This window comes from Syzygium oleosum, unplaced genomic scaffold (assembly GCF_021117445.2).
Source record: "Syzygium oleosum isolate NSW1041296 unplaced genomic scaffold, Sole_v2.1 Sole_v2.36, whole genome shotgun sequence".
Classification (NCBI taxonomy): Eukaryota; Viridiplantae; Streptophyta; class Magnoliopsida; order Myrtales; family Myrtaceae; genus Syzygium; species Syzygium oleosum.
Genome location: NW_026607520.1, coordinates 2,220,131 through 2,244,172, shown reverse-complemented (window position 1 = coordinate 2,244,172; position 24,042 = coordinate 2,220,131). Strand labels below are relative to the sequence as shown.

Here is a 24,042-nt window from a genome sequence, read left to right as displayed (position 1 = left end):
GAAAAATTGGCCAATCCAATCCTCATGCCTAGATACGATTTGTCAATCTATTGTTTCTAAATTTAAATGGATGTCGGTAATATTTTGTGATATGGTGTCGTTTGATTTTTTAAAAAATAAAGAAAATCTAAAAATATGTTAGTTAGGACTTCAATTAGAAGTTTTGCATGTTTAGGAGTGTATCTAGAAGATAGGATAATTATTTAATTTAAATTAGGACTTGAGACAATTTATTTCCTAGTTTAAATTAGGTATTATTCTAATCCTAATAGATTATTTAGGTTATTTTTAGATTCCGAATTTCCATGAAAATCCCAAAAAAAGAATGAGTTACTTTAGGATAGATTAGGATAGATTGCATTCTTAATTTGAGTAACTTTTAATTTCGAATTTTAATAAAAAAATATAAAAAAGGAAGTTAGATTGCATGTTAATTAAGGCATTTTTTTAATTCCGAATTTCATTGGAAAAATACCAAAAATAAATCATTTGCCCGTCATTAGAAATATGTCATATTGTAGCATGTCATATAGTTTGCATGTTAGGCTATATTAATCGCATGTTAATTTTTGCATGTCATTACATATAGGTTAGCTTTCATTTAAATAAGTGAAAATCCAAAAAATATTGAGTGAACTACTTGTTAATTAGAAATCATATTATGATTATTGATATGATTTTCTAGCTAACAATACAGATGATTACGTTGCTTCGAGGTAAGTAATTCTCCCAATCTTGCAATTTATTTAATGTTTTGATTATTGGGTGTTACTTTGGTGGTTTGCGCACCCGTATGATCACCTCATATGCTAGTGACTAAGTTAAAATGAATTCAAACTGTCTGCCAAAATATTTTTTTGAAAAGAAAAGGTACCGAAAGGGCGTTAGACTAGATCTAGCGTAACCAAGTCCCCGAGCTTAGAATCTTTGGTTCGTAGGAATAAAACATATATCTCTATGTTTTATTTAGGTTTCTAATCAACCTATCGCAAATAGATTAGTGGCGACTCCAAGCATGAAAATATTTGCACGTTAAGAACTTAAATCCTAAATTGCGAATTGGTAGGGCTTGGGAGGGTCCGAGTTAAGCTTAGTCTTAATAATCCATTAGCCTGAGAAATTTTAGGTCGCGACACTTTTCAAGTATCAAACATGAGTTCCAAGTACTTGAAGATCTTTGAACCTTCCAAATACCTGATGTGAGTTCCAGGTGTTCATTTGTTAAGTCTTTTCAAGTATCTAACAAGAGTTCCAGGTACTTGAAGATCTTTGAACCTTCCAAATGTCTTATATGAGTTACAGGTGTTTATTTGTTAAGTCTTTTCAAAGTATCTAGTGTGAGTTCAAGGCACTCGATGACTTTTCAGAAATTCGATCCCTGCTGACAAGAACCCATCAAACAATTCATCAAATCCTCAAATGAGGACATCCAATCCAAGATATTTCAAACACTCGAGGGCCATCCGGGTGTTTGTTTCTTAAGATCGTAGAAGACCTAAGGGCTATCCAGGTATTTGTCATGGTTCCCAACAAATCATTCCATACCTGAATACACTTTCCCGAACCTCTAGGTAAGCAGCAGCAGGTACGTATTTCATCTTTGCATTGGCATCATTCTCATCACATTTTTCAAATGTCTGAAGAGGATTCAAGATAATTGTCAAGACTCTCAAAAATTGTTTTGTACCCAAGTGTGCTTTCCCGGATCTCCATGTAAGTGACAACAGGTATGTATTCTACCTATTTATATTGGCATCAACATTTACATGGCATATGAAAATAGGAGGCAAAAGGACACTCTAAGTGCCATAAGTTGTGCATGGAGATCACTTTGGTACCATAACTTTTTTTCAGATCACTTTGGTGCCAAATCGGAGGAAAAGAGATCACTTTAGTGACTCCGGCCAAAATTCCGGCAAAAAAAAGAGTCACGTTAGATTTCCGGTGAGCCATGTCAGCATCGGAAATTAATAAAAAAAGAGCCACGTCAGATTTCCGGCGGCCATGTCAGCATTGGTACTAAAGTGATCGTTTTTCAAAAAAGTTGGCACCAAAGTGATCCGAAAAAAAGTTATGACACCAAAGTGATCTCCGTACACAACTTATGGCACTTATAGTGTTCTTTTGCCGAAAATAAGACTAGATTCTTTAGAGTCCATTCTAAAAGATTATTGCATAGTCTAAATCATTATCATTTACTTCAAATTCTTTATTGCATAACATTGCATTTTGAAAATGGGATCAGATTCTTTGAAGCCCATTCCCCACTTCAAAAGATTGTTGCATTGCATTTGCATGATTTAAATTTAGGTGTCATTTATCTTTGAAGGAAAACTCTATGAGCTCCCCTTCAAAGAGGGGTAGCTGTTGATACCTAAATTTTGGTGACATGTTTAGTCATACACTGCATAAAAAAAATTAAGGGTCAATCCCAACTCTTAAATTTCACTTCTCATAAGCATTACACCCACATGCATTTTAATTGAGCGAATGTGAAACAAATTCAATGAAGGAGCGTACGTGCCAAATTTAAATAGCAAGAAATCATGAAGGGCCAGGAGGAGTCGTCAGAAACCGGAATATGTACGGAGCAAGAAAGAACAAAAGAAATATACTCTAGGAATGTCCAGCGATATACTTGCTAAGGCATGTAAATCTCGGGAGAGAGCACATATCCACGGTTGAGTGCAGAGTATATTTGGCCAAATATTGGCATGATTCTGGGCAAAAGCTTAATCTTCGGGAGCGAACTAATCAACCAGCAAATTTCAGCTAGTCTAGAGAAGGAAATCGTGGGGATATTTGCTCATTTGAGAGCGCAGCAAGTGGGGGCTAAAATAAGAAAGAAAGTAAAATAAAAAAAGGAAGTAAAAGACAAACAGCTTAATGCTTTGCCGAGAATCATTCAGCTAAATATGAAAGGAAAACAAGAGGGGATCAATTTGATTGCTTATGCAAGAAAGTGGGAATTCTGGCCAGCCATTCTTGATTTGACAGATATTCAACTCTCGGTGATTGAGGAGCCGAATTTCCTGTCAATCTTGAGCTCTTAAGGATCAAGAGCCGTGAATTGTGCAAAGAAATCAGGTAAATAAGAAGGCAGGAAATTGATAAAATGGAAGGAATCAAAGCGTTTGAGGCTGAATAGCATACATAAAAAGAAAAAATTAAGCTGGCCATGAAATTGTGCGCAAACTTGATCGTGAATCATGGCGATGAGAAAAGGAAACTCAGAAAGTTGCCCATAGAAAGAGATGCTCAAAGCCATTATAAAAGCAGGGGAGAGGAATGCAGAAAGGGCGGAGTTTTTCACATCATTGCCTCACCATACTAAGTTTGCCCGTGAAGTGCCTGCACAATACTGCTGCGCTCAGCAGCTTATTCTGCTCTCTAATAATATCACTATTCCTATTGAATTTTTCATATTTGGTTTTAAAAAAAAAGTCAAAAAGTCAAAAAGTATGTACAGTGGACGCTCGGCACTTCTTTTTAACCGAGAACTTGCGCATAGCAGGGAAGAGAAGAGGAGAAGAAAGAAAAAGAGAGAAAGGGAAAGAAAACGAAGAAGAAGAAAGAGGAAAGGCTCACGTCACCGGAGCCTCGCCAGCTCGGATCAACTTCGTATTGCAACGCCCAGTAAGCATTCGCGTCCCTCGTTCATCCGATCGGAGAAGTTTTCAAAGTTAGGGTTTAAATTCGGAATTTTGGGAAATTCAAGCCGCGAAGTCCGATTTTTGAGTCATTAAGTTGCGAATGTTTATAGAATTGGTAGTTTAGGATGTTGTGAAGCCGTGGGATTTTATGGATCTTGATTTGGACTTGCGGTTTGCCTAATATGAATTTTTTAAGTTGGCCGCGCAAGGTGAACAGTGCGTGACCAGCAGATTTTAGGCTGATTTTCGTCGGTTTTTGGCTCGATTTTGGGACGGCCAAGTTGGGGTTCTTGTAGTGCTATGAGTGGGCTTTCTATTGACTATAAGCTCGCTTGAAACGGAGTTCGGTGGAGGAATTTATGGTGCGATCAAGTTTCGCGTTCAAACTCCACGTTGCGAACGGTTTGGATAATTGCTTTGGAGAAGCAATTTGTGGGCGCCTTTGAGTTGTCTTGTTAGCGTTTAAGCATCGTTTAGCCGTTTCGTAATTGTCGTAGTATTTTACTTGATTTTGACGTCGATTCTCGTTTAATTGTTAGGATTACGAGATCGTCGGTTCGAGTGAGCGTGATTGTTTGATTTTTGGGGATTCCAGGTGAGTGGTGCTATCTCTTCTTTGAGTTTGTAAACTCATATTTCGAAAGCGATATGAATCAGATATGTTATGAGTTAAATAGCATTGTTATTGCATAAAAGCTCGGATCGGGCATTTACTACCCTGTTGATTATTTGAAAATGGCATGATAAAGCATTTATGGAAATGGTTTATATCGATTATCGTGAAATGATTTGAGAATCGTTTTGGAAATGTATTGTGAAAGGATACATATGTATATTTCGTTACGAACTAGTTTGTGAAATGACTTTGGAAATGATTCAAGAAATGTCAAAATGTATTTCTGGAGGTTGAGCTGTGTTGTGAGAAAGTTATTTGTTTGGATTGTGAAACGTATTCTGGATTGGATTTCTGATATTGGATGATGATTGTTTGATGCTCAATATAGCTGTAAATCCATTGAGGGGTTTTAGGGGTATGCATATCGAGTTTAGGATATCCTTATGGGCCGAGCCACCGGCTTTGTAGGTGGAGACCTTGCCAAGGGGGAATCTTAGTAGCCTTGTCACAAGGCTTTATGTCGTGACCATGGTTAAATATTGAGCAATAGATTGATCGATGGAATTGACCATTGATGTGTGATGTGATTTGAGATTGGCCAATGGAATGGACCATCGGCATGTGCTTTTGATGAGATTCATTAATGGAATAGACCATTGATGTGTGATTTGAGATTAGTCAATGGAATTGACCATTGACGTGGTTTTTAATAGAGATTGATCAATGGACTTGACCGTTGATGTTTATGATGATTTAAAATGAGTATTTTCTAAATTTTATAAAGCTTTGATGAAATGAAATAACTCTTATGTGACTCGATATGTATTTTATATCTTGAGTTTGACTTCTAGAATTTTTGATATGGCTTTATCTATATATGCATAGTGGTTGCTCGATCTGCTTAGAAGAGATACGCACTGCTTACTGAGCTGTGGTTGCTCACTCCTTTCTTTCCCCAATCTTTTCAGGTTCTTTGGTTAGTAGCCAATAAAGCGAGAGCGATATCATGGGGAGTTTTGGGTGGTTTGAGGCTGCGTTCTTCGGATAAAAGGACAGCCGTGTCATCCCCTATCCTGGTAGGTTTCGGGGTGTGACATCAAGTGGTATCAGAGCCGACTCCCGACCGCATGTGGAGCCACAGTGAGGACGCTGTGCTCGAAGGAGGGGAGAATGTAACGACCCGGTCCGACGAGGGCGGGGAGTGGTCGCCGGGGTCCGAGGACCTGGACAAGGAGCGGCTTCTGGCAGGCTTCTAGATAGGCAAGGGGGGCATGTCTCTTGTCCCACATCGCCTAGAGAGGGAGCCTTGGGCTTGCTTATAAAGGCTTGGAAAACCTTAACTTGCAAGAGGCCTTTTCTGGAGGTAGTATGGACTGCCCTCGGAGGAACAAAACCGTGAGGACTTAGTGTCCAAAGCGGACAATATCTTGCGAGTGGGACCCAGGTCGTTACAGAATTGCTGCCCTCATACAGTCCTTGTTTGTTCCACACGTTGAGCTTTGCTTCACTCCACTTCGGCCACTCTCCATTCTCTGGCGAGTTTCCGACAGTGTGTGCAAAGCACAGCCTCTGTTGTTTTCCCTTGGTGATAGTTGGACAGATCTCCGTTAGTTCCACCCAAGTCTGACAATTCCCCAAGAGTCGTGACTCACACCTCCAAACGTGCTGCCCCTGCGATCGCCAAGGATCCCCATCGCTGCTGCTGCATTGTTGCTACTTGCTATTGTACTGCTGCTTGATGTTGCTGCTGTTCATCGCAGCAGTTCGTCACTGCTGTTTATTGCTGTTTGCTACTGCTGCGTCCCTGCTGCCGCTGCTCGTTGCCGTTCTTTGCTCACTGTCGCTTGCTGCTGCCGCCGTTCATCATCGCTGCTTTCTACAGTTTGCTGTGTTGCTGCCGTTCGTCACTGTTTGATGCTGTTCGCTGCTGCTGCATCTAAACTGCCGCCGCTCACCGTTCGCTGCTGTCGCTGATCATCGTTGCTGCTTGTTGACGTCTGCTGCATTGCTGCTGTTCGTGGTTGTTTGTGGTTGTTTGCTTCTGCTGCTACTACTCGTTGTCGTTCGCTGTTGCCGCTACTCGGTGCCGTTCGATTGTTGTTGTTGTGCTGTTCTTCATTGCTGACACTCACTATTCGCTGCTTGCTGTTACATCACTGTTATTGCTGTTGCGATCCCCCTCACTTTAGATCGACTTCTCGTGGATAACTATAACTAAGGTGAGGATAATGTTAGTTTAAATTTGTGGATACTTAATACATGATTTTATCTAGTTATATATTTTATTTGCATTAACCAAGATATATTAGGGCGTTTGGACCTTTAGACACTAAGGTCAAATCCTTAATATTATCTGGACATGATTCATTGATTTGCAAAAAAAAAATTTGAAATAAAGAGAACATGTACCGAAAGGGCGTTAGATTAATCGGCAAAAGGACACTATAAGTGCCATAACTTGTGTACGGAGATCACTTTGGTGTCATAACTTTTTTTCGGATCACTTTGGTGCCAAGTCAGAGGAAAAACGATCACTTAAGTGCCATAAGTTTTTTTTGGATCACTTCAGTGCTAAAATTTTTGAAAAACGATCACTTAAGTGCTAAAATTTTTTTAAAATGATCACTTAAGTGCCAATCTCCAGCGAGCCACGTCAGCTTTAGAAATTAATAAAAAAAATGCCACGTCGGATTTCCGGCAAAAAATTGTGTACGGCATCGGAGTTGGTACTTAAGTGATCGTTTTTCAAAAATTTTAGCACTTAAGTGATCGTTTTTCAAAAATTTTAGCACTAAAGTGATCCAAAAAAAACTTATGGGACCAAAGTGAGCGCCGTACACAAGTTATGGCACTTATAGTGTTCTTTTGCCTAGATTAATCTAGCATAACCAAGTCCCCGAATCCCTTGAATCTCTGGTTCGTAAAAGTAAAATGTACTCTCACATTTTACTTGAGTGTATAATTGACCCATAACTGATTAGTGGTGGCTCCGAAAGGTAAGATAAATGTCATGATTAACTGAAGTACCAAGTTGCAATCGGATGGGCTTGGGAGAGTCCGCACTAAACTCGAGCGATCGCCTCATGAGAGGAACCTTCATTCCCATTCAGTAAATCCGTTAGCCATCTCCTAGTGGTTCACCTCCGGGAAGGTCGCGACACTCACATCACGACAACGCTTGAAAGGTACTGAGAAATGGGAACTTAGCTTTCTGAGTTAGAAAAATCGAAAAGTTCTCGAACAGCACAGTTGATCTTTGACCCGCACCTGAGGCATTGAGGCCATTCCAGTCGTGGCATTAGCGGAAAGTGAAAAGTAAATTGCTTTTTAGAGCCAAATTCTTTGACCGAGAGAAGCAGAAGAAGACTTGTTTTTACTTGGTTCCATGCAGATTTCAACATCGAGATAACCATAATTTAGCTGCAGAAATATTGTGGAGCTTGTTATTACATTCGACATGCAGTTTTACCCGTTTTCATATAAATTTAATTCAAGCTTTTTGCAAACCAAGTTTAACCAAAACTGGAGACAAAACGGATTCTCATCGTTTTTGGTGATATATAATATGAAGGGTAGTTATTCGACGGTGTTACAAGAACCGAAAGAATAAATTTATGCATATCTAGTACATGTTTAATGGATTTTGGGAGATTTGTAAGATTTCAGCGTTTTGAGTTGGTGAGTTCGGTTTCTTGAGTTCTTTTGAGTTCAAACTGTTGAGTGTTAAGGCGGCCATCAAGTACGACATACACAACCGATGGAGTTTCTTTTTTTTATCACAAAACCTGAATTTTCTCTCCATATATGGTTAATATAAACATGAGATCTATGCTAAGAGCACACTTCCACTTTAATGAAGCTTCTAATGCTCTCAAGAAGAGGAAGGAAGCCATGACTATCCTAAGAATGTAGAAACTTCAGAATCACTGGAAGTTCTCTAACTATCAAACTGGCATTTACAATTCCACCCTAAATAAATGAATATTTATAATTTGAAAGAATAGTCCTCTGCACGAGGATCCCTATGCATTAATGCCATGCTAACGAAACACTCATTGCCACAAAAGACGTGATGATATTTCATTTGAATATTGTTAACATTATGTCTCTAAGGATGCTTCCTCGAGGATAGAAATATCAGAGCTTGAAAAGTAAACCACACCAATTTAAGCAGGTAAGTGAGACTTTTCCCATATTGGGTAGATAATTTTGTCATCATCTTTCTTGTGAAAAAGACCGGGAGCATTACCAAGATGGGTGACTTTTCAAGACCCTTTATCATGGACCCCGTTAATTACATTAGAACTGAGATATTTATTCATTTCCTTACTGACTTGAATTGTTCCTTGTACACATTGGATCCTTTTAATTTTTGCTAGACCAAAAATCATGTGAATTCTTCTCTTACGCATTGGATTAAATATTTGTTCCACATCTTTGCTTATTGCCAAAAAATTTCACATTCATTGCCAATCTTCTTTTTTCTCGTATTGATTAGCTTGGTCACTTATAATTTCAGATTTAACATTAATATGATATTTTATTTCTGGATTAATCTTAGTTTAGCATTGTTTATGTTATTTAAGAAATTAATTAAACCTCGTTTAGTGCTAGAGTTTTAGGTTCTAAGCATCGTGTGTTTATAGTTTGTTAAAAGCTTTTAATTTTGTTAGTTAGATGTAGTTTAGCTGTAATTCTAATGTTTTAATTTGAACTTTGTGCCATGTCCTTTTGTATTAGTATATGTAATTAATTTCAATTGAATAATTTTGGTGAAAATGTGACTAGAAGCCTAGAAAGTTTAATTAATAATCTTTTTCTGACTTAAGAATGGCAATGATGAAGCTTTCTAATGTCATTTTCTTTCGAATGATTTTTTGAAAATGTTTTCTTAGAGTTTGTAGAAAGTCAAAAAGAGAAAAGAAAAGTTCGATATGGAGGACATATGTCTTAGTATATCTAATTACTTTCAATTGAATCATTTTGGTAAAAATGTGGCTAGGAAATGTTATTATTTACCCTTTTCCTACTTAAGTATAGCAATGTTGAAGCTTCTAAGGTTATTCAAAAAAATGTTTTTGAATTTTCCTTTTAGAGTTTGTGGAAAGTAAGGAAAGAGAAAAGAAAAGTTCGATAGTGGGACATGTGTCCAAAATAAAGACGAGCACAAGTCAAAGTCGTCATTGACTTTTCCAAGAGCCTTCTTTGTGCTGGCCAACATTTAACATGGTCAGTTTGATTGGTCATCTTAGAAGATTTCCACACAATTGCATATTTAGGACTGATTTATTGTATAGCAGAAATGAAAATTAAAGACTTGCTCGAGATACATCTTTTGAGCATCTGCGTGTAACAAGCCGACTGAATGGTGAAGGCTGGTGCAACAAAGATGCTTGTTCGTATGAGTATTCGCGTGACTGAAGTAATTTCTGCAATGATAAAATTGACAACAAGTATATATGGATCTCAAAATGAAGTAAAATTGTTGCATCATGCTCAAGCTAGATGATTGCAATTTGCAAAGTATTTCCCCATTGGCACATACACCGTACGATCATGCCTAGCTAATTACAATATAAATAAATTTGGAATAGGTGACATTACAGTTTAATAATCCCAGACATCGAGAATAAGTTCATAAACAATAAATAACTAACGAAGTTCTCGTATTAGTAAATGAACGAGTTTTCCTCCCTTTTTTCTTTCGGTCTGAACACCAATTTCCATGACAAACATAGCAATATGAGTCATCAGTGTAAGAGGCAAAACAGATCTTCACCATGTCCCACTAGGTAAGAGTGGCTGCACATCCGACAATGTAATGACATCCATAACCATGTTTGACTTGCTAGATGGAAAAGCAACATCATAAGATTCAGTTGCCTCATGGTCCTCTTGATTTTGCTGAATACCCGAAGGATTCTGGAGCTTCCTTATCCTCTCCAACTCCATTGCCACTTCTTTCATTGTAGGCCGGTTCCTCCCATTCAAGTATAAGCACCTTTTCGCAAGGTTAGCAACTGATGCAATATCTTCCTTCTTACCTTCTTTCAAAACTTGAGCATCCACAATGTCGAACAAGCAATTTTGCTCCATCGAAATTATGAAATAGGTTGCGAGGCTTCTTCCTTCTTGTTCCCTTAGCGACGAGATTGGCTTTTGGCCCGTTAAGAGTTCAACAAGGACAACTCCAAAGCTGTATACATCACTTTTGTCTGTGAATTGACTTGATTGGAAATACTCGGGATCTAGGTAGCCGAAAGTCCCCTGCACCAATGTGGTTACATGAGTTTGATCGAGGGAAACGGACTTGGAAGTACCAAAATCTGCCACTTTTGCCCGATATTTCTCATCCAAGAGGATATTGGTGGACTTGATGTCTCGATGATAAATGGGAATAGAGGCTGCTGAATGCAAGTAGAATAAGGCTCCTGCAATTTCAGTTGCAACTCGTAAGCGCGTGTCCCATGATACACGAAACTCTTCCTTTAGGTCATGTAGATATTGATATAGAGTCCCGTTTGGTATAAACTCATATACTAAAAGCGGGACTTCTGTCTCCAAGCAGCACCCCAATAACTTAACCACATTCCTATGGTTGATTTGTGAGAGAATGAGGACTTCATTTATGAACTGTTCGACTTTGCCCTCATTTATTGCTTTCGATTTCTTAATCGCAACTATTTTTCCATCTGTTAACATTCCCTTGTAAACAGTACCTTGTCCACCTTGCCCGAGTATCCTATCCTTGTTGAAATTGTCAGTGGCCTTCTCTAGATCCTTGGAGTTGAACAATTTGTTTTTCTCGACATTGCCTTCGGCTGAAGATAGCTCACTTTCCAACAAAAGACCACCATTGCGTTTGAAGTACTTCTCTTTGAGCTTTATTTCTTTTCTCTTCTTGATGTATTTGTACAACCCCCATAAGACAAGACACAAAAATAGTGCCCCAAGGCCAGCTCCAACCCCTGCATTACAAAAATTTGAGGGGAAAAAGTCCAAAAAAGGTACCCTTATTGTCAAGTATCTATATGGTCTTATAATCAAGAATAGTAGTGAATTTGATTAAAAGGAAATCATATAAGAGTGATTAACCTAAGCTCCTTTCATGTGGATTTATCTTAACGACCTTGAATAATTAATTTGTCTCCTGTTGAAGTTCCATCAGGTGATATTTTCATACATACATCTGGACTGGACAACTGATCTCCATTACAAGGAATTTTGAAAACCATTGATGAAAGTGAAAGAATGCCTACCAGTATTCATCTTGATTATTATTGTAATAATTCCAATTCAAATATGACAAGAATAAGTAGGACCCTTGGTTATCTTTTGATAAATCTGAAGCGGCGACATTAGAAAAGTTCTAAGTGTGGTCTTAGCTATCAAATAGTATTAGGGTGCGAAGAAAGTTTCGAGGTTGTTTTGATAGATACTATTGATCGAAACTTATCTATAATCATCACCAAGCAAATGGACAACCCTGCCAGAATGAAGGGTAAGGTAAAATTTATTTCCGTTTATGCTGTTCTTTTTTCTAACAATAATCAAGAGCATTAACCGGTCTAAAATTCTAGGTTAAAAGATCTACTTACCAATAAGAATGAATTTAGCTGTCTTTCTACCATTGACGCAATCATATGAGCCCTGTTTGTTCACGCAAGTCCCGGAGCACATATTTGGATCTTCACATTCATTAATATCTGATAACAAATGATAAAATAAATATATTAGCAACAAAACCCATCTCTTTGAGTAAAATTAGCGAGACTACTAGGTCGCCTTTTCTCGTAAATTATTAATTCCATGGCTAAAATATAATGCTTGTGACGAAAGGACTGTCATGTTCCCCTCTATATCCAGTAAATTTTTCTCAATATAATTTGTTCAATTTTGTTTGAAAGTGCATTCACTTTGTGCAATCTTGGGCCAAAAAAAAAAAAGGCAGAAAATCATGTATGTGATCATTAAACAGCGTGAATGAATTCTTTTCAGAGAAAAATCTGGAAATGAACAAGCCACTTCGCTGTATGGTGCCATTAAATACGGAATGGGATAGCATGAAGTATGTTACCTTGGCATCCTCCAATAACATAAGGGTTGCCACCATACCCCCGTCCGCAGTAGCACCATGTAAATAGCATTTCACTGCTGTCGACGCTGTCTCTGGTACAGGCGAAAGGAGTATCATAGCTTGAGTTGTATATTGCGTCGTAATCTTGCCGGATAAGGTCAAGTGCATAGTTGGTATTGTTCGCAATCCCCCATACCAGCACCACTGGAACCGTATCACTCGATCTCAAATCATATACACCTGTAAAATCAGACCTCAAGAAAGCGTAGTTGCACCCCTGATGTCCACCTTCTTCTTTGAAATCCACGCTAAAACCCTGAAGGTTCAAGGGGAGCTTAGTCTGGCAGCATCCGTCCCTCCCGGAACAAGCACTATACTTGCTAATGTTGAAGTTGGTTCCAGCACATTTCGACCGGCAACCGACAACAGCTGATTCTGTACTATTCACTGTTGCCATGGTGTTGCAACCAACCAATGTAAAGAAGTTCCTTGACCGGGAGAAGACAAATTGACTTCCTTTTAAGCTTACCGCTGCACCACGTCCGTCACCCCCACAGCTTGCATTTGAGTAAATTACAGGAAGACTAATGTTAATCATGCCAGGCAAGTCTACCTCAGGGAGGGAAATGTTGAGAACTCGCACTCCAATCTTATTTAGTGTGGGAGTCGTGTTTTGCTGGCAGTCGATCTTGTACCAGTCATCCAAGAAACACCCGGCTCCCATTCCGAAGGGGAAGGGAATGGTGACCTTCCCGCATGTTTCGTTACAGCCACGTCCTGGAGGTCCAGGTGCAGCTCCTGATGGTCGTACCGTGAGGGAAATCAGAAGAAAATATATTAACCGCGAAAGCCATCTCATTTAGTAAAATTACCAAAACTAGTAGGTCTCATTTCCTCATAAATAGTTAATTCCATGGCTAAAATGTTGTGCTTGTAACGAAAGGACTGTCCTGTTCCCCTTTATTTCCAGTATATTATCATCAATATAATTCGTTCAATCTTGCTTGAAAGGGCATTCACTTTGTGTAATCTTGGGCAGGAAAAACTAACAAAAAGAAGGCAAAAAAGCATGGACCTAATACCCTAAAAAACTCCATCTTTAGGTCCAATCTCAATTCTACCCTGAAATTTTTTTTGTCTCAAAAAAGGCCCAAACTTTAAGTGTAATTCCAATTCTACCCTAATATTTTTTTGTCTCATAAAAAATCACAAGTTTTTACTTGAATCCCAAATTTGCCTCCGTTAATCTTCTGTCCAAAATTTTTCTTGACAACCGAGATATGGAAAACTCCCATGCGCAAACTATTTGAGAGTCCCAAGCCAAGTGTCTCGAGCGTAAACTCTCTGATCGTGAGAGATGGAAGAATCTCGAGCACAAGAGATTGAAGACCGAGAGCAAAATCAAAGATCCCTAAGCTAGATGGAAGGAAAACTCTCTCAAAAGTAAGAGCAATTGAAGAAAGCCAACTCTAATTGCTCTAGTTTTTACCCAAATTTCATATCCAATAAGATGTGGTTTGGGCTGACATGGAAATTTATCTCCAAAAGATGTCTTCTCGGATATGAAATTTGGGAAAATACTAGAGCAATGATGTGAAAATGCCACACCGCTGAAGGCGATTTTGGACGAAGGATTAAGCGATGTAGGTATGGGACTCAAGTAAAAGTTTCTGTTTTTTTATTAGACCAAAATATTCAAGGTAGAAATGGGACATGACCTAAAGTTTGCGGTTTTTTACAAGATAGAAAGAAGTTTACGGTAGATTTGAAACTGACCAAAAGTTGAGGGTTTTTTTATGAGACGAAAAATAGTTTAGAATAGGAATGAGATGGGAGTAAAGTTGGAGTTTTTTAATGGTATTAAGCCGAAAAGCATGTATACAGTCATTAAACAGTGTGAATGCGTTCTTCTCGGCGAAAAATCTGGGAATGAACAAACCACTTCGCTGTATGGTGCCCTTAAATACGGAATGTGATGGTAGGAAGTATGTTACCTTTGCATCCTTCAATAAGATATGGGTTACCACCATACTCCCGTGTGCAATAGCACTGCACAAATAGCATTAATTCACCTTCGCTACACACGGAAGGATAATCAGTTTCTGACTGCTCGATAAGCTTACGTCCATATTCAGTATTGCTCGCAATCCCCCATTCCAGCACCACCGGAACAGTCTTATTCAGTCTCAAATCATATGAACCTGTAAAGTCAGACCTCAAGAAAGCGTACTTGCACCCCTGACGTTCACCTTCTTCTTTGAAATCCACACTAAAGCCCTGAAGGTTAAGGGGGAGCGTAGTCTGGCAGCAGCCATCCCTCCCGGAACAAGCACTATTCCAGCTAATGCTAGTGTTGGTTCCATCACATTTCGACCTGCAACCGACAACATCTGATTCTGTACTACTCATCGTTGCCAGGGTGTTGCAACCGACGAATGTAAAGACATTCTTTGTCCGGGAGAAGACAAATGGACCTCCTTCAAATCTCACTGGCACACCAAATCTATCGCCCCCGCAGCTTGGACTTGAGGAAATTACAGGAAGTCTAATGTTAATCATGCCATCCACGTCTCCATTGGGGAGTGAAATGTTGAGAACTCGCAATCCAATCTTCTTTAGAATGGGAACGGCGCTGTTTTGTTGGCAGACGATCTGGTACCAGTCGTCCAAGAAACACCCGGCTCCTATTCCGAAGGGGAAGGGAATTGTGACGTCCCCGCACTTTTCAGCACAGTTAGGCTTTGCAAGTCCAGGTGCAGCTCCTGATGCTTGTAACGTGAGGGAAACCAGAAGCAAAAGAATTTGAAACACTGAGATCGACATGATTTTCAAGTTTCGTAAGTGCATGGACCTAAATTTATGGAGAAAGCAGATATGGACGGAGTACCTTCATATTGTTATTTAAGAGGAAGAGGGGACAAAATTTTCATATACTGTGTACGCATAATTTTATTCCAGCTGTTACTTCCCAGTATCTTTGAGATGTTTCCTTTAGGGAAAAAAATTGCATTACAAGTCCTAAATGTCCAAAATCTTATATGAATGCAATCCAAATCTTAAACATTTCAATTGATTAGATCAAATTCTAAAATTTTAGGAAAAAGTGCAATCAAGTTTTGAAATTTTTAATTGATTAAATTAAATCCTCTACCTTTATTAAGAAATACTATTAAATCCTAAAATTATATTTTTTTGTCATAATCCTATAATTATGTTGAAAAGTGCAATTTATAAACACTTTTTGAGTGATACGAGATAATTTCAGATATTGTTCATCAAAAAGATTTAATTCACTTGTGCAAAAGATTTGAGATTTAATTGATTTAATTGAAAATTTTAAAACTTGATTGTATTTCATATACGAGATTTTGGACTTCTTGTCCACCTTTCCTTGAGCACAGAAATGTCAAAGCTCGATAAGTGGAGAGCACTAATTTAAGCAGCCAAATGTAACTTTTCCATTTGTTTGGTAGATTTTTTTTGGGGTCAGATTTTGGTAGATAATTTAATCATTATTTTTTCATGAGAAACATTCGAAACATTATCAAGATGGCTTGATAATTTTTAACACTTGGAAGCAAAGTTATATCTATTCAATAATTTGTTTATTGGTAAGAATATTAGTTTAATAATTTTTTCTCTATCAAGATGAACACAAAAATCAAATCGTCATCCCAAATGAACTAACTTTTGATGAGCCGTTCTCATGTTCCGACTTTTTTGTCTCTCCTTTTTTTAAAAGAAAACCACTTTACCACAACAAATTTGTCCTATGACAGGACAGCCATCAATAATTGAAGCAAAAGTGGTTTCTTTCTGATTTCTTTAATCGGAGTGCGATATTCGAGTGACGTGATCTCTCACATTATTGAAGCGAAAATCAGAATTGTTCTCGAGTGCGGTACGTCGTGTAACAGGTCCAATGCTTTATTTGCGCAAGCTAGGGATGAGCATGATGGATCGCTCGAATCGGGACCGGATCAGACCGGATCAGATCAGCCGGTTTAGTCCGATTCTCGAAAGTATTGATCCGATTCCCAATTCTTAAAAGTGAAATCGGTTTCCGAGCTGTCCGATTCTCGGTTCTAGGGTGGGAACCAGACCAGATCAGATCAGACCGGACCGATAAATATATATATTTACTTTTTAAATTTTTTGAAGAAAAAAAGAAAGTCTAATCTATTCCCTCTTGCCTTTACCAATTTTTTTAAGGATTTGTTCCATTGGAAAATGGAATTGGTTCCATTGGAACGTGATTAGTTCCATTTGAAAATAGAAAAATAAATACATTTATTTATTTAAAATAAAAAGCTTAATTTAAAAGTACACGATCGGTTCCATTGGAACCGGACCGGACCATCGGTCCGGTCCAGTCCACGGTCCTAAAACTAGCTGGTCTGGTCCTCGATGCTAGAAAATGGGAACCGGTCCTCTTGATCTGATTTTCGATTTTTGGATGGAATCGGACCGAACTGGGAACCGCTTACCCCTAGCGTAAGCCATCGATAAAAGCACTTGGGAATATTGTTGGCCCCCTAGAAAAAAGTGGAAGATGCGTGGATGGTGGGGCACGTTTTTTGCTTCCGTGATGGAAGAGAGTGCGTCCCATGCACTGGGATTGAAGAAAACTGAAAGATGTTTTCGCTTTTAGTAGTCTTATCAATTCACTAGTCTGAGCATGCTATATTAATTTGTGCACTGTGAACATGAGTAGTCTTTCGCTCAAGGAAGGACATTATCAAACGAGGTATCTTGAGTCCATATCTAATCAGCGTTATTATCTATGATTTTTTTTTCCCGCTAGTTTAACTTCGTACATAGGAAAAGAACTTGAAACAAGAAGTTCGACATGATTTTCACTTTTGCATGTGCATGGACCAAACCCAGGAGAAAGGGGAAATGGGCTGAGTCCCTTAATTATTGTTGTCTAAGTGGAAGTGCAGGCTCAGATGTATTCTTTGATGATGCACTTGTTCATAATTTGAGATATGCTTGAGCTTGATTGCTTCAATAAAATTGACTTCATCGTGTTTCTGAAAGTGAAATCAAATCACAGCTATTTTTTGTTGAGAAAAATATGTGAGTAGTACTTTATAGTTCTTTGACACTTTGATGAGCGATAGCAATTACTATCCTTAAGATATTATTTGGCCTCACTATTATTGCTACCGTGTCTAAGCATATATACATCTAGGATATAAACCAAAATCATAGAGAAACGAGTTTAAAAATTACTCAATTTTCCTCTTAGAATTTTTAACTTGAATGTGTTGTTAAACTTGTGTGAGAAAAGAAAAGAAGAAAGAATTATGAAGAAAAGAATATTGTGAAAAAGAGAAAATTGTTATGAATAATGTGTGATTTGATTATAGATAGTCAAACAACACATCTTTAGGGAATAGGTACTTTATCGGTATCCATCACCACTTTTGATGATCAATCATCACTTTTTCTTCGTGTCAATATTCACTTCTTTCTATATCCAATTCAATCTCTTCTCTTAATTATTTATAGATAACAAATTATTTCAATATTTTCAACACTAAAAACTAACCAGTGAGTCCAAATGGCTAAAGGTTGATACAAGTTGGATGCATGTTCCCAAGAGTACAAGTGCAACCTTAATGTAATCCTTACAATAAAGTATTCATGGATCCTAAGCCGCGATAATCCCCTCATGATACATGAACCGAAAAGAAAAAATCTATCTTGTTGACTTGTCAAAACAGCAAGTTCCCCTGATTTGTTGACTAGGCCACGAGGTTTCTTCGTTCATCCCCCCTCAACGAAGAGATTGGCTTCTGTCCTGTTAAAGAGCTCAACAAGGACCCCTGCAAAGCTGTGCACGTCGCTTTCGTCTGTAAATTGATTTATTTGGAAGTACTCACTGGTCTGTGCATTTATAGCTAGAGGTTCCTGTGGGCGATAATAACGAAAGAGCTGCTTCACCATGTTTCAAGATGGGTTGAGTGGATGCAGATCTGCAAACGTAGCTAAATTGTAGTCCACAAAATAAGACTTGCTATATTATAGAGATATCAAAGTTTTGAGGACGTCAAGTCCTCATTGACTTATCTATAGAGCACAACTATACATATGTTTTATTTGATTTGGAAGTCGTCTCTCTCTGCCCTTTTATCAAGAGCCTTCCGTGTGCCAGCCAAGATGTAACCCGGTTCGTTTGATTTGTCTTTTTAGAAGATTTCCACACCGATAGCATAGTTATGGTTTAGTAGGAAAGAAAATTAAAGTCTTATTATTAAGGAAAAATAACACAAATAATCCATAATTATTAGTTCAATATGCAATCTCATCCTTGAATATTTAATTTATTCAATGTGATTTTTAAACTATTTCTAAATGTTCAATCTAGTTCCTCAACTTTCTATAACAAAATCAGATTAGTCCATCGGTACTATTCACAATTTTTCATAATTACACTATTGCCCAGATTTTAAGAAAAATTCAATTTATCTCCTAAATCAGCAAAAAATGCTATCTTTTTATTACCTTTTTACCTTTGGGTGTATAGAAATATTACTATAGTGCTATTTACGTATATTTTAACTTACAATCTCGTGACAGTAAAAAAATTACCTCATTTAGAGTTATATCGAATTCATATTCTTATTATTTAAGAAATAAAGTGTTTTCATGAGAATTTAGTGACAATATGAATTATCTATATACTTCGCGTACTTCTATTATTCTAAATCGTGTTCCTAATTTTTTAAATAGATATAATTTTCAAGGTTTTGTATTTTGTGTTTTCTTAATTAAATTTAGTTAAATCTGTAAATTAGGAAATTAAAATAGCATGAATATTAACCCAATACAACCCTAAATGAGGTTCCACTTTTACTATCATAGAGATCATTAGCTAAAATATACTCACATGGAACTACTGTAATATTTACAAAGAACAAAAGGTAAAAAAGTAACAAAGATAACCATATTTTGTTGTTGATTTAGGAAATAGATTGAAATGAAAAGATATCATACAATCTAGGCTATAGTGTAATTATGAAAACTTTTGACTTTTTGTGGAAAGTTGAGGGACATGGATTGAACAAATAAAAAGTTTAAGGACTAGATTAAACATTTAGGAATAGATCAAGGACAACATTAAATGGCTTAAAAGTTCAAAATGACATTGCACAATGGGACAAAGTTCAGGGACTATTTGCGTCATTTTCCATCATTACAATGATCTTTATATTGTTATTAGTATAATACTGGCTTGAATTCTTAGTTATTGCCACACAAAAAAAACACATAAAATTAGATAGAGCAGTGCTAGGTAGTCGCATCACATGATATAAATAATGGGAAATGTGTCAGAAAAGTCCTTAACCTATTACATTTGTACCAATTTAGTCATAAACCTTTTAATATAGTGGCTAAATTTGATCGGATATTGCTGATATAACATCGACATAGTGCCAATTCAGCTCTCGCCCATGTAACATGGTCAGTTTGATTGGCCGGCTAATTTTGACTAGATATTCCGGCTAATTTTTATATTAGCAGAAAGTAGTTTTTTCTTAAATGCTCTAACTAGCTTCATTAACCAAGGTGAATCAAAAGTTGTAGGTAACTCAAATATGAAATTGTTTATACTTGGTACTTGGTAATCTATGAATCAAACGGGTGATGCCCAACCGTACACATAAACCAAAACTTGGAGATCTTCCTGGATCCCCGTCCATTGGTCTAATATGCAATCACAGCCGGTGAGAAAGTGTGACTCTCGTATGGTTTCTACATGCTTAGCGGCTATGATGGATGGGGTCCATGTAGGACTAGATCCAAACAACAATTCTGCCCAAAACCTGTGGAAAACAGGTTAACTTAATTTTCCATCTATATGAAACCGACTTGCACGTAAACAAACTTGGAAAGACCGATCAGGCATGGTGTGAAACCGACTTGCACGTAAACAAACTTGGAAAGACCGATCAGGCATGGTGCGAATCAATGGATAACTTGGAAAGATGGACCATTGGCTCCGGTGATAGCACAGAGAGACTATTGTTCCTTAGCTAATTACTGTGCTGAAGATGACTTTCCTTAGCCCACAAGCTTCTTGCGGATGTCCACTTCCTCATTGACTTGACTTCTCCAAAGAGCACCACAATACATTTTATTAGATTTGGAAGTCGTTTGTCTTTCTCTACTCTTTTTTTACAAGAGCCTTCTTTGTGCTGTCCATGACGTAACATGGTCAGTTTGATTGGTCATTTGGGAAGATTTCCACACCAATTGCATAGTTTGGACTGAATTGTTTTTTAGCAGAAAAGAAAACCAAAGACTTTGGCCGTTTCTTTTTAAGGATCTTTATATTGTTAGTAGTCTGTTAGTGGTGAGTTCTCAGCCACAAAGCAATCACATATACAAAATAGATGGAGAATTGATGGAGGATGTATCGCATGATATAAATGACTGTATAATCAAACTAGATTAGCGGAAAGTAATTTTTTTTTCTCTGAAATCACTTTACCTTGATGATCAAAGTAGATTTTTAATAGGTAATTTTTCTGTTCCTTCCTGACGTCATAACGAGGAAGTCTTCCCTTAAGACAAGTATAAACGTAATTGCTTGGACAGCGAGATCTCCTTTGCTTCTGGGATTTGCCAATAAACATTTTGCAATTGATTATAACTGTGACAAGTTTTCCTCATTGACTCCTATTTTCTTTGATTGAATTAAGATAATCGCGATCCATCATTTCTTGTACTTTTATTATGTTTCCTCGATTTTGCCCACTCAAAATCTTCATTTTTCTGAGTCTTCGGAACTTGTAACTTGCAACTTCAGCCATATGAAAGCTAATGCCATGAAAGTGAAATTTAAGCAGCAGTTAGTATAAAAATCAATGTTTGCATACAGGAATAGGAGTCATCAATGTAGACCAATTTGCACGAAAACAAACTTGGAAAGACCGGCGTGGTGGGAACCAATGGAAGACTTGGTGATAGTGGCCCCTGTGGTCTTCAAGACCGTTTCTCTCCTAAGAATCTTATATCAAAACAGGCCATTGACTTATTAGTCTTAGTCTCTAACAGTGACAGAATAGAGAGAGACGATCCTTCCTTTGCCAGCTATTGCGTTGAAGATGACTTTCCTCTGTCCACAAGCTTCACGGTGGTGGGCCACCACTGACCTTTGGTTGGGTCGGTGGTCTCATGCCCACCTATTGTCCACAAGATCAAAAGTTATCGCTATTCCATGATCGAGTTTCTAACAAACTTGTGCTCATGGGTACTGTTACATTATATGGAGAGAATTATGGACTGTTCACACGACGGTGAGGCTATGTTGGCAAGCTCGATTCTAGGGTCTCGGGTGGTACAGAATAGCTATAACTCAAATCTAATATTTTGTAATAAATGTGGGACTTCTATGATGAAATCTAAAAGATAATAAACAATTGTTACTTGTCTAATCAACCTCTGCGTTCTTACAATCATTGTTCCGAATTTCCGAGTTAACACAAACACTTTCACCACTTGATAGATTAAGAGATAATGAGTTGGAACAAGAGAGATATCTCGCAAATGGCCTCTCTTGAAAAATCCACATAAAAAATATCATGATAAAGAACAAGTACATTTAACGAAAAAGAGGAATGGAGTAGCATGCCACTTGGTCCTAATACAATGTGAGGGTGAGCACCAATCCCGGGTACACCCTGGAAATGGATTGAACTGGTCCTTACCAATTGGTTTTGGTCTGGTTCTTATGGAACTGATTCGGTTCCTGATTGTAACCGGCTAGCTATTACCTATCCGATTCCCGATTCAAAGTATGGAATCAAAAGGAACCAGAGAACCGGATCAAGAAAACGTTAATTCTCTCTTTTTACTCTTGCATTGCATTTCGCGGCTGCTTCATCATGCCTAGACTACAAAGTTATAAAAATCATTGGCTAAATAAAGAAAATAGATATGGCATAAAACAAGGGAAGTTGCTAAGAAATTAGAAGAATATGCCAAAAAGATGTTTATTTGTGAGAGACCTGAAATTGATGGGTGGGACTCATATTTTCATGATCTGTTTAGTGAATAAAACAGTGTTTATTAATGATTGAGTAAGGAAGAATTGAGATCATGTTGGTCACCAGTCATCATTAGCTTTTAACTATGTAGGTGAATATTTTAAAGAGTGACCAAAAAACAAAAAAAGGAAATTGGCCGGTTCCTGTGTAGACCCGAGAACCCAAATCGTAAGTTTAGTTCTAGGGTCTACAGGATAGGGTCTAGGTTCCAAAAATTGAGAACCGGTCTTAACAAGGTAGGTTTCAGATTTTAGGTCTGGAACCTACTCACCTTGAAACCGCTCACACCTAGTACATTGTGCAACAAATCAACTGAATTTGATCAAGTTGTAGCTTTGGATGCGATTATTAAATAAATATAGAATCTAAACATTGAGATCAAGAAAGGAAAAATACTATAGGGTGAAAAAGATATTTACAAATAGAATTAGATTAACTGAATAGAAAAGTCCTTACTTAAATTACAGAGTTTGAGATGAAAATACAAGAAATATACAACTTAAGGAGAGTATCTAAGAGAAACTTATCTTGTGGACAAGTAGTGTCCGGGAAAATTTGAACTACGAAACGATCCATAGTTTAACTCCATGATTTTATTATAAAATAAAAACTCTATATTTTGTGCTTGATTTATAATTCAATGTCGAAAACATAAAACTAATTTAAGATGCTTAAGAACTTTGTATCAATGAACAACATGACTTTCGTTCCTTGAGAGTAAATTAATCAAACACTGGCGGAATTACTTTTTCTGATCAAAGCTAGTATTTTACTATAATGGCAAGATCAATGGAAGTATGAAGAAGAATAAGATCAAAAAAGGGAATTTAAGACATTACATACCATTCGGGATGAAATTCTTGTCTTTGTTTTGCTAATCCCTGTTCATGATCTTGTTGTGCAGATTATATAGAACGAATGCGCAGATCCAAATCTTACTAGTTGCCCTTCAGAGTGTGTCAAATCGGCTTGGCTTGTGGGTGTGGTGGAAAGACAGAAAAATTCATTCTTAGTGGTACTCGAATATTTTGCTAAGTTATAGATTGCTTTCCAAACCTTAGCGAGCATGTGATCACCGTAAAAAGAAGGACATATCACTATTAAGTGGTTATTAGATATAGCTTTTCTGTAGCTGCTTCAGCTGAGAATATATGTGTCACAATTTTAATAAGGTGCTTGACAAACATATTATGCTTGTAGCACCTTCATAGCTGTAGCAACTTACAACATCTTTTAAAATTGAACTCAATCATGCCATAAAACATGAAAAGTACTGTTTATTTTAATAGCTTACAATCACATGACATTGAAGCGCTCGACAATAGTCTACCAACTTGCTTAGCAAGTTAATTTTGTAAATCAAGGATATGGGTGCTACTAGTATAAGAAGGGAAGAAAGTTAAGGATATGGGTGTTTTCTTCGGTCCTGTCACATCCTAGACAATAGAGGCCTCTTTTGTTTAAGCATCCAAGTGCGACCCTAATAATGAGAAAGTCTTCCGTTGAGACAAAGACAAACATAATTGCTTGGACAGCGAGATCTCCTTTGCTTCTAGGATTTGACAATTCAAAATTGATGGAAATGGGTTGGAAATTCACCGGGGTACATCTGCATCAAGATGATGAAACTGTTCCATG

General features: G+C 37.5%; 1 protein-coding gene across 1 annotated transcript; it reads right to left on the bottom strand.

Moving 5' to 3' along the window:
• Positions 1 to 9,773: 9,773 nt before the first annotated feature.
• LOC115680416 (wall-associated receptor kinase-like 3) lies at positions 9,774 to 15,212 on the bottom strand. Its single transcript, XM_030604223.2, is given in 5 exon segments — positions 9,774 to 10,090; positions 10,093 to 11,237; positions 11,868 to 11,975; positions 12,347 to 13,144; positions 14,341 to 15,212. Coding segments are annotated over 5 exon segments (2,937 nt in total). The 5' UTR covers positions 15,194 to 15,212; the 3' UTR covers positions 9,774 to 10,057.
• Between the last annotated feature and the right edge of the window lie 8,830 nt (positions 15,213 to 24,042).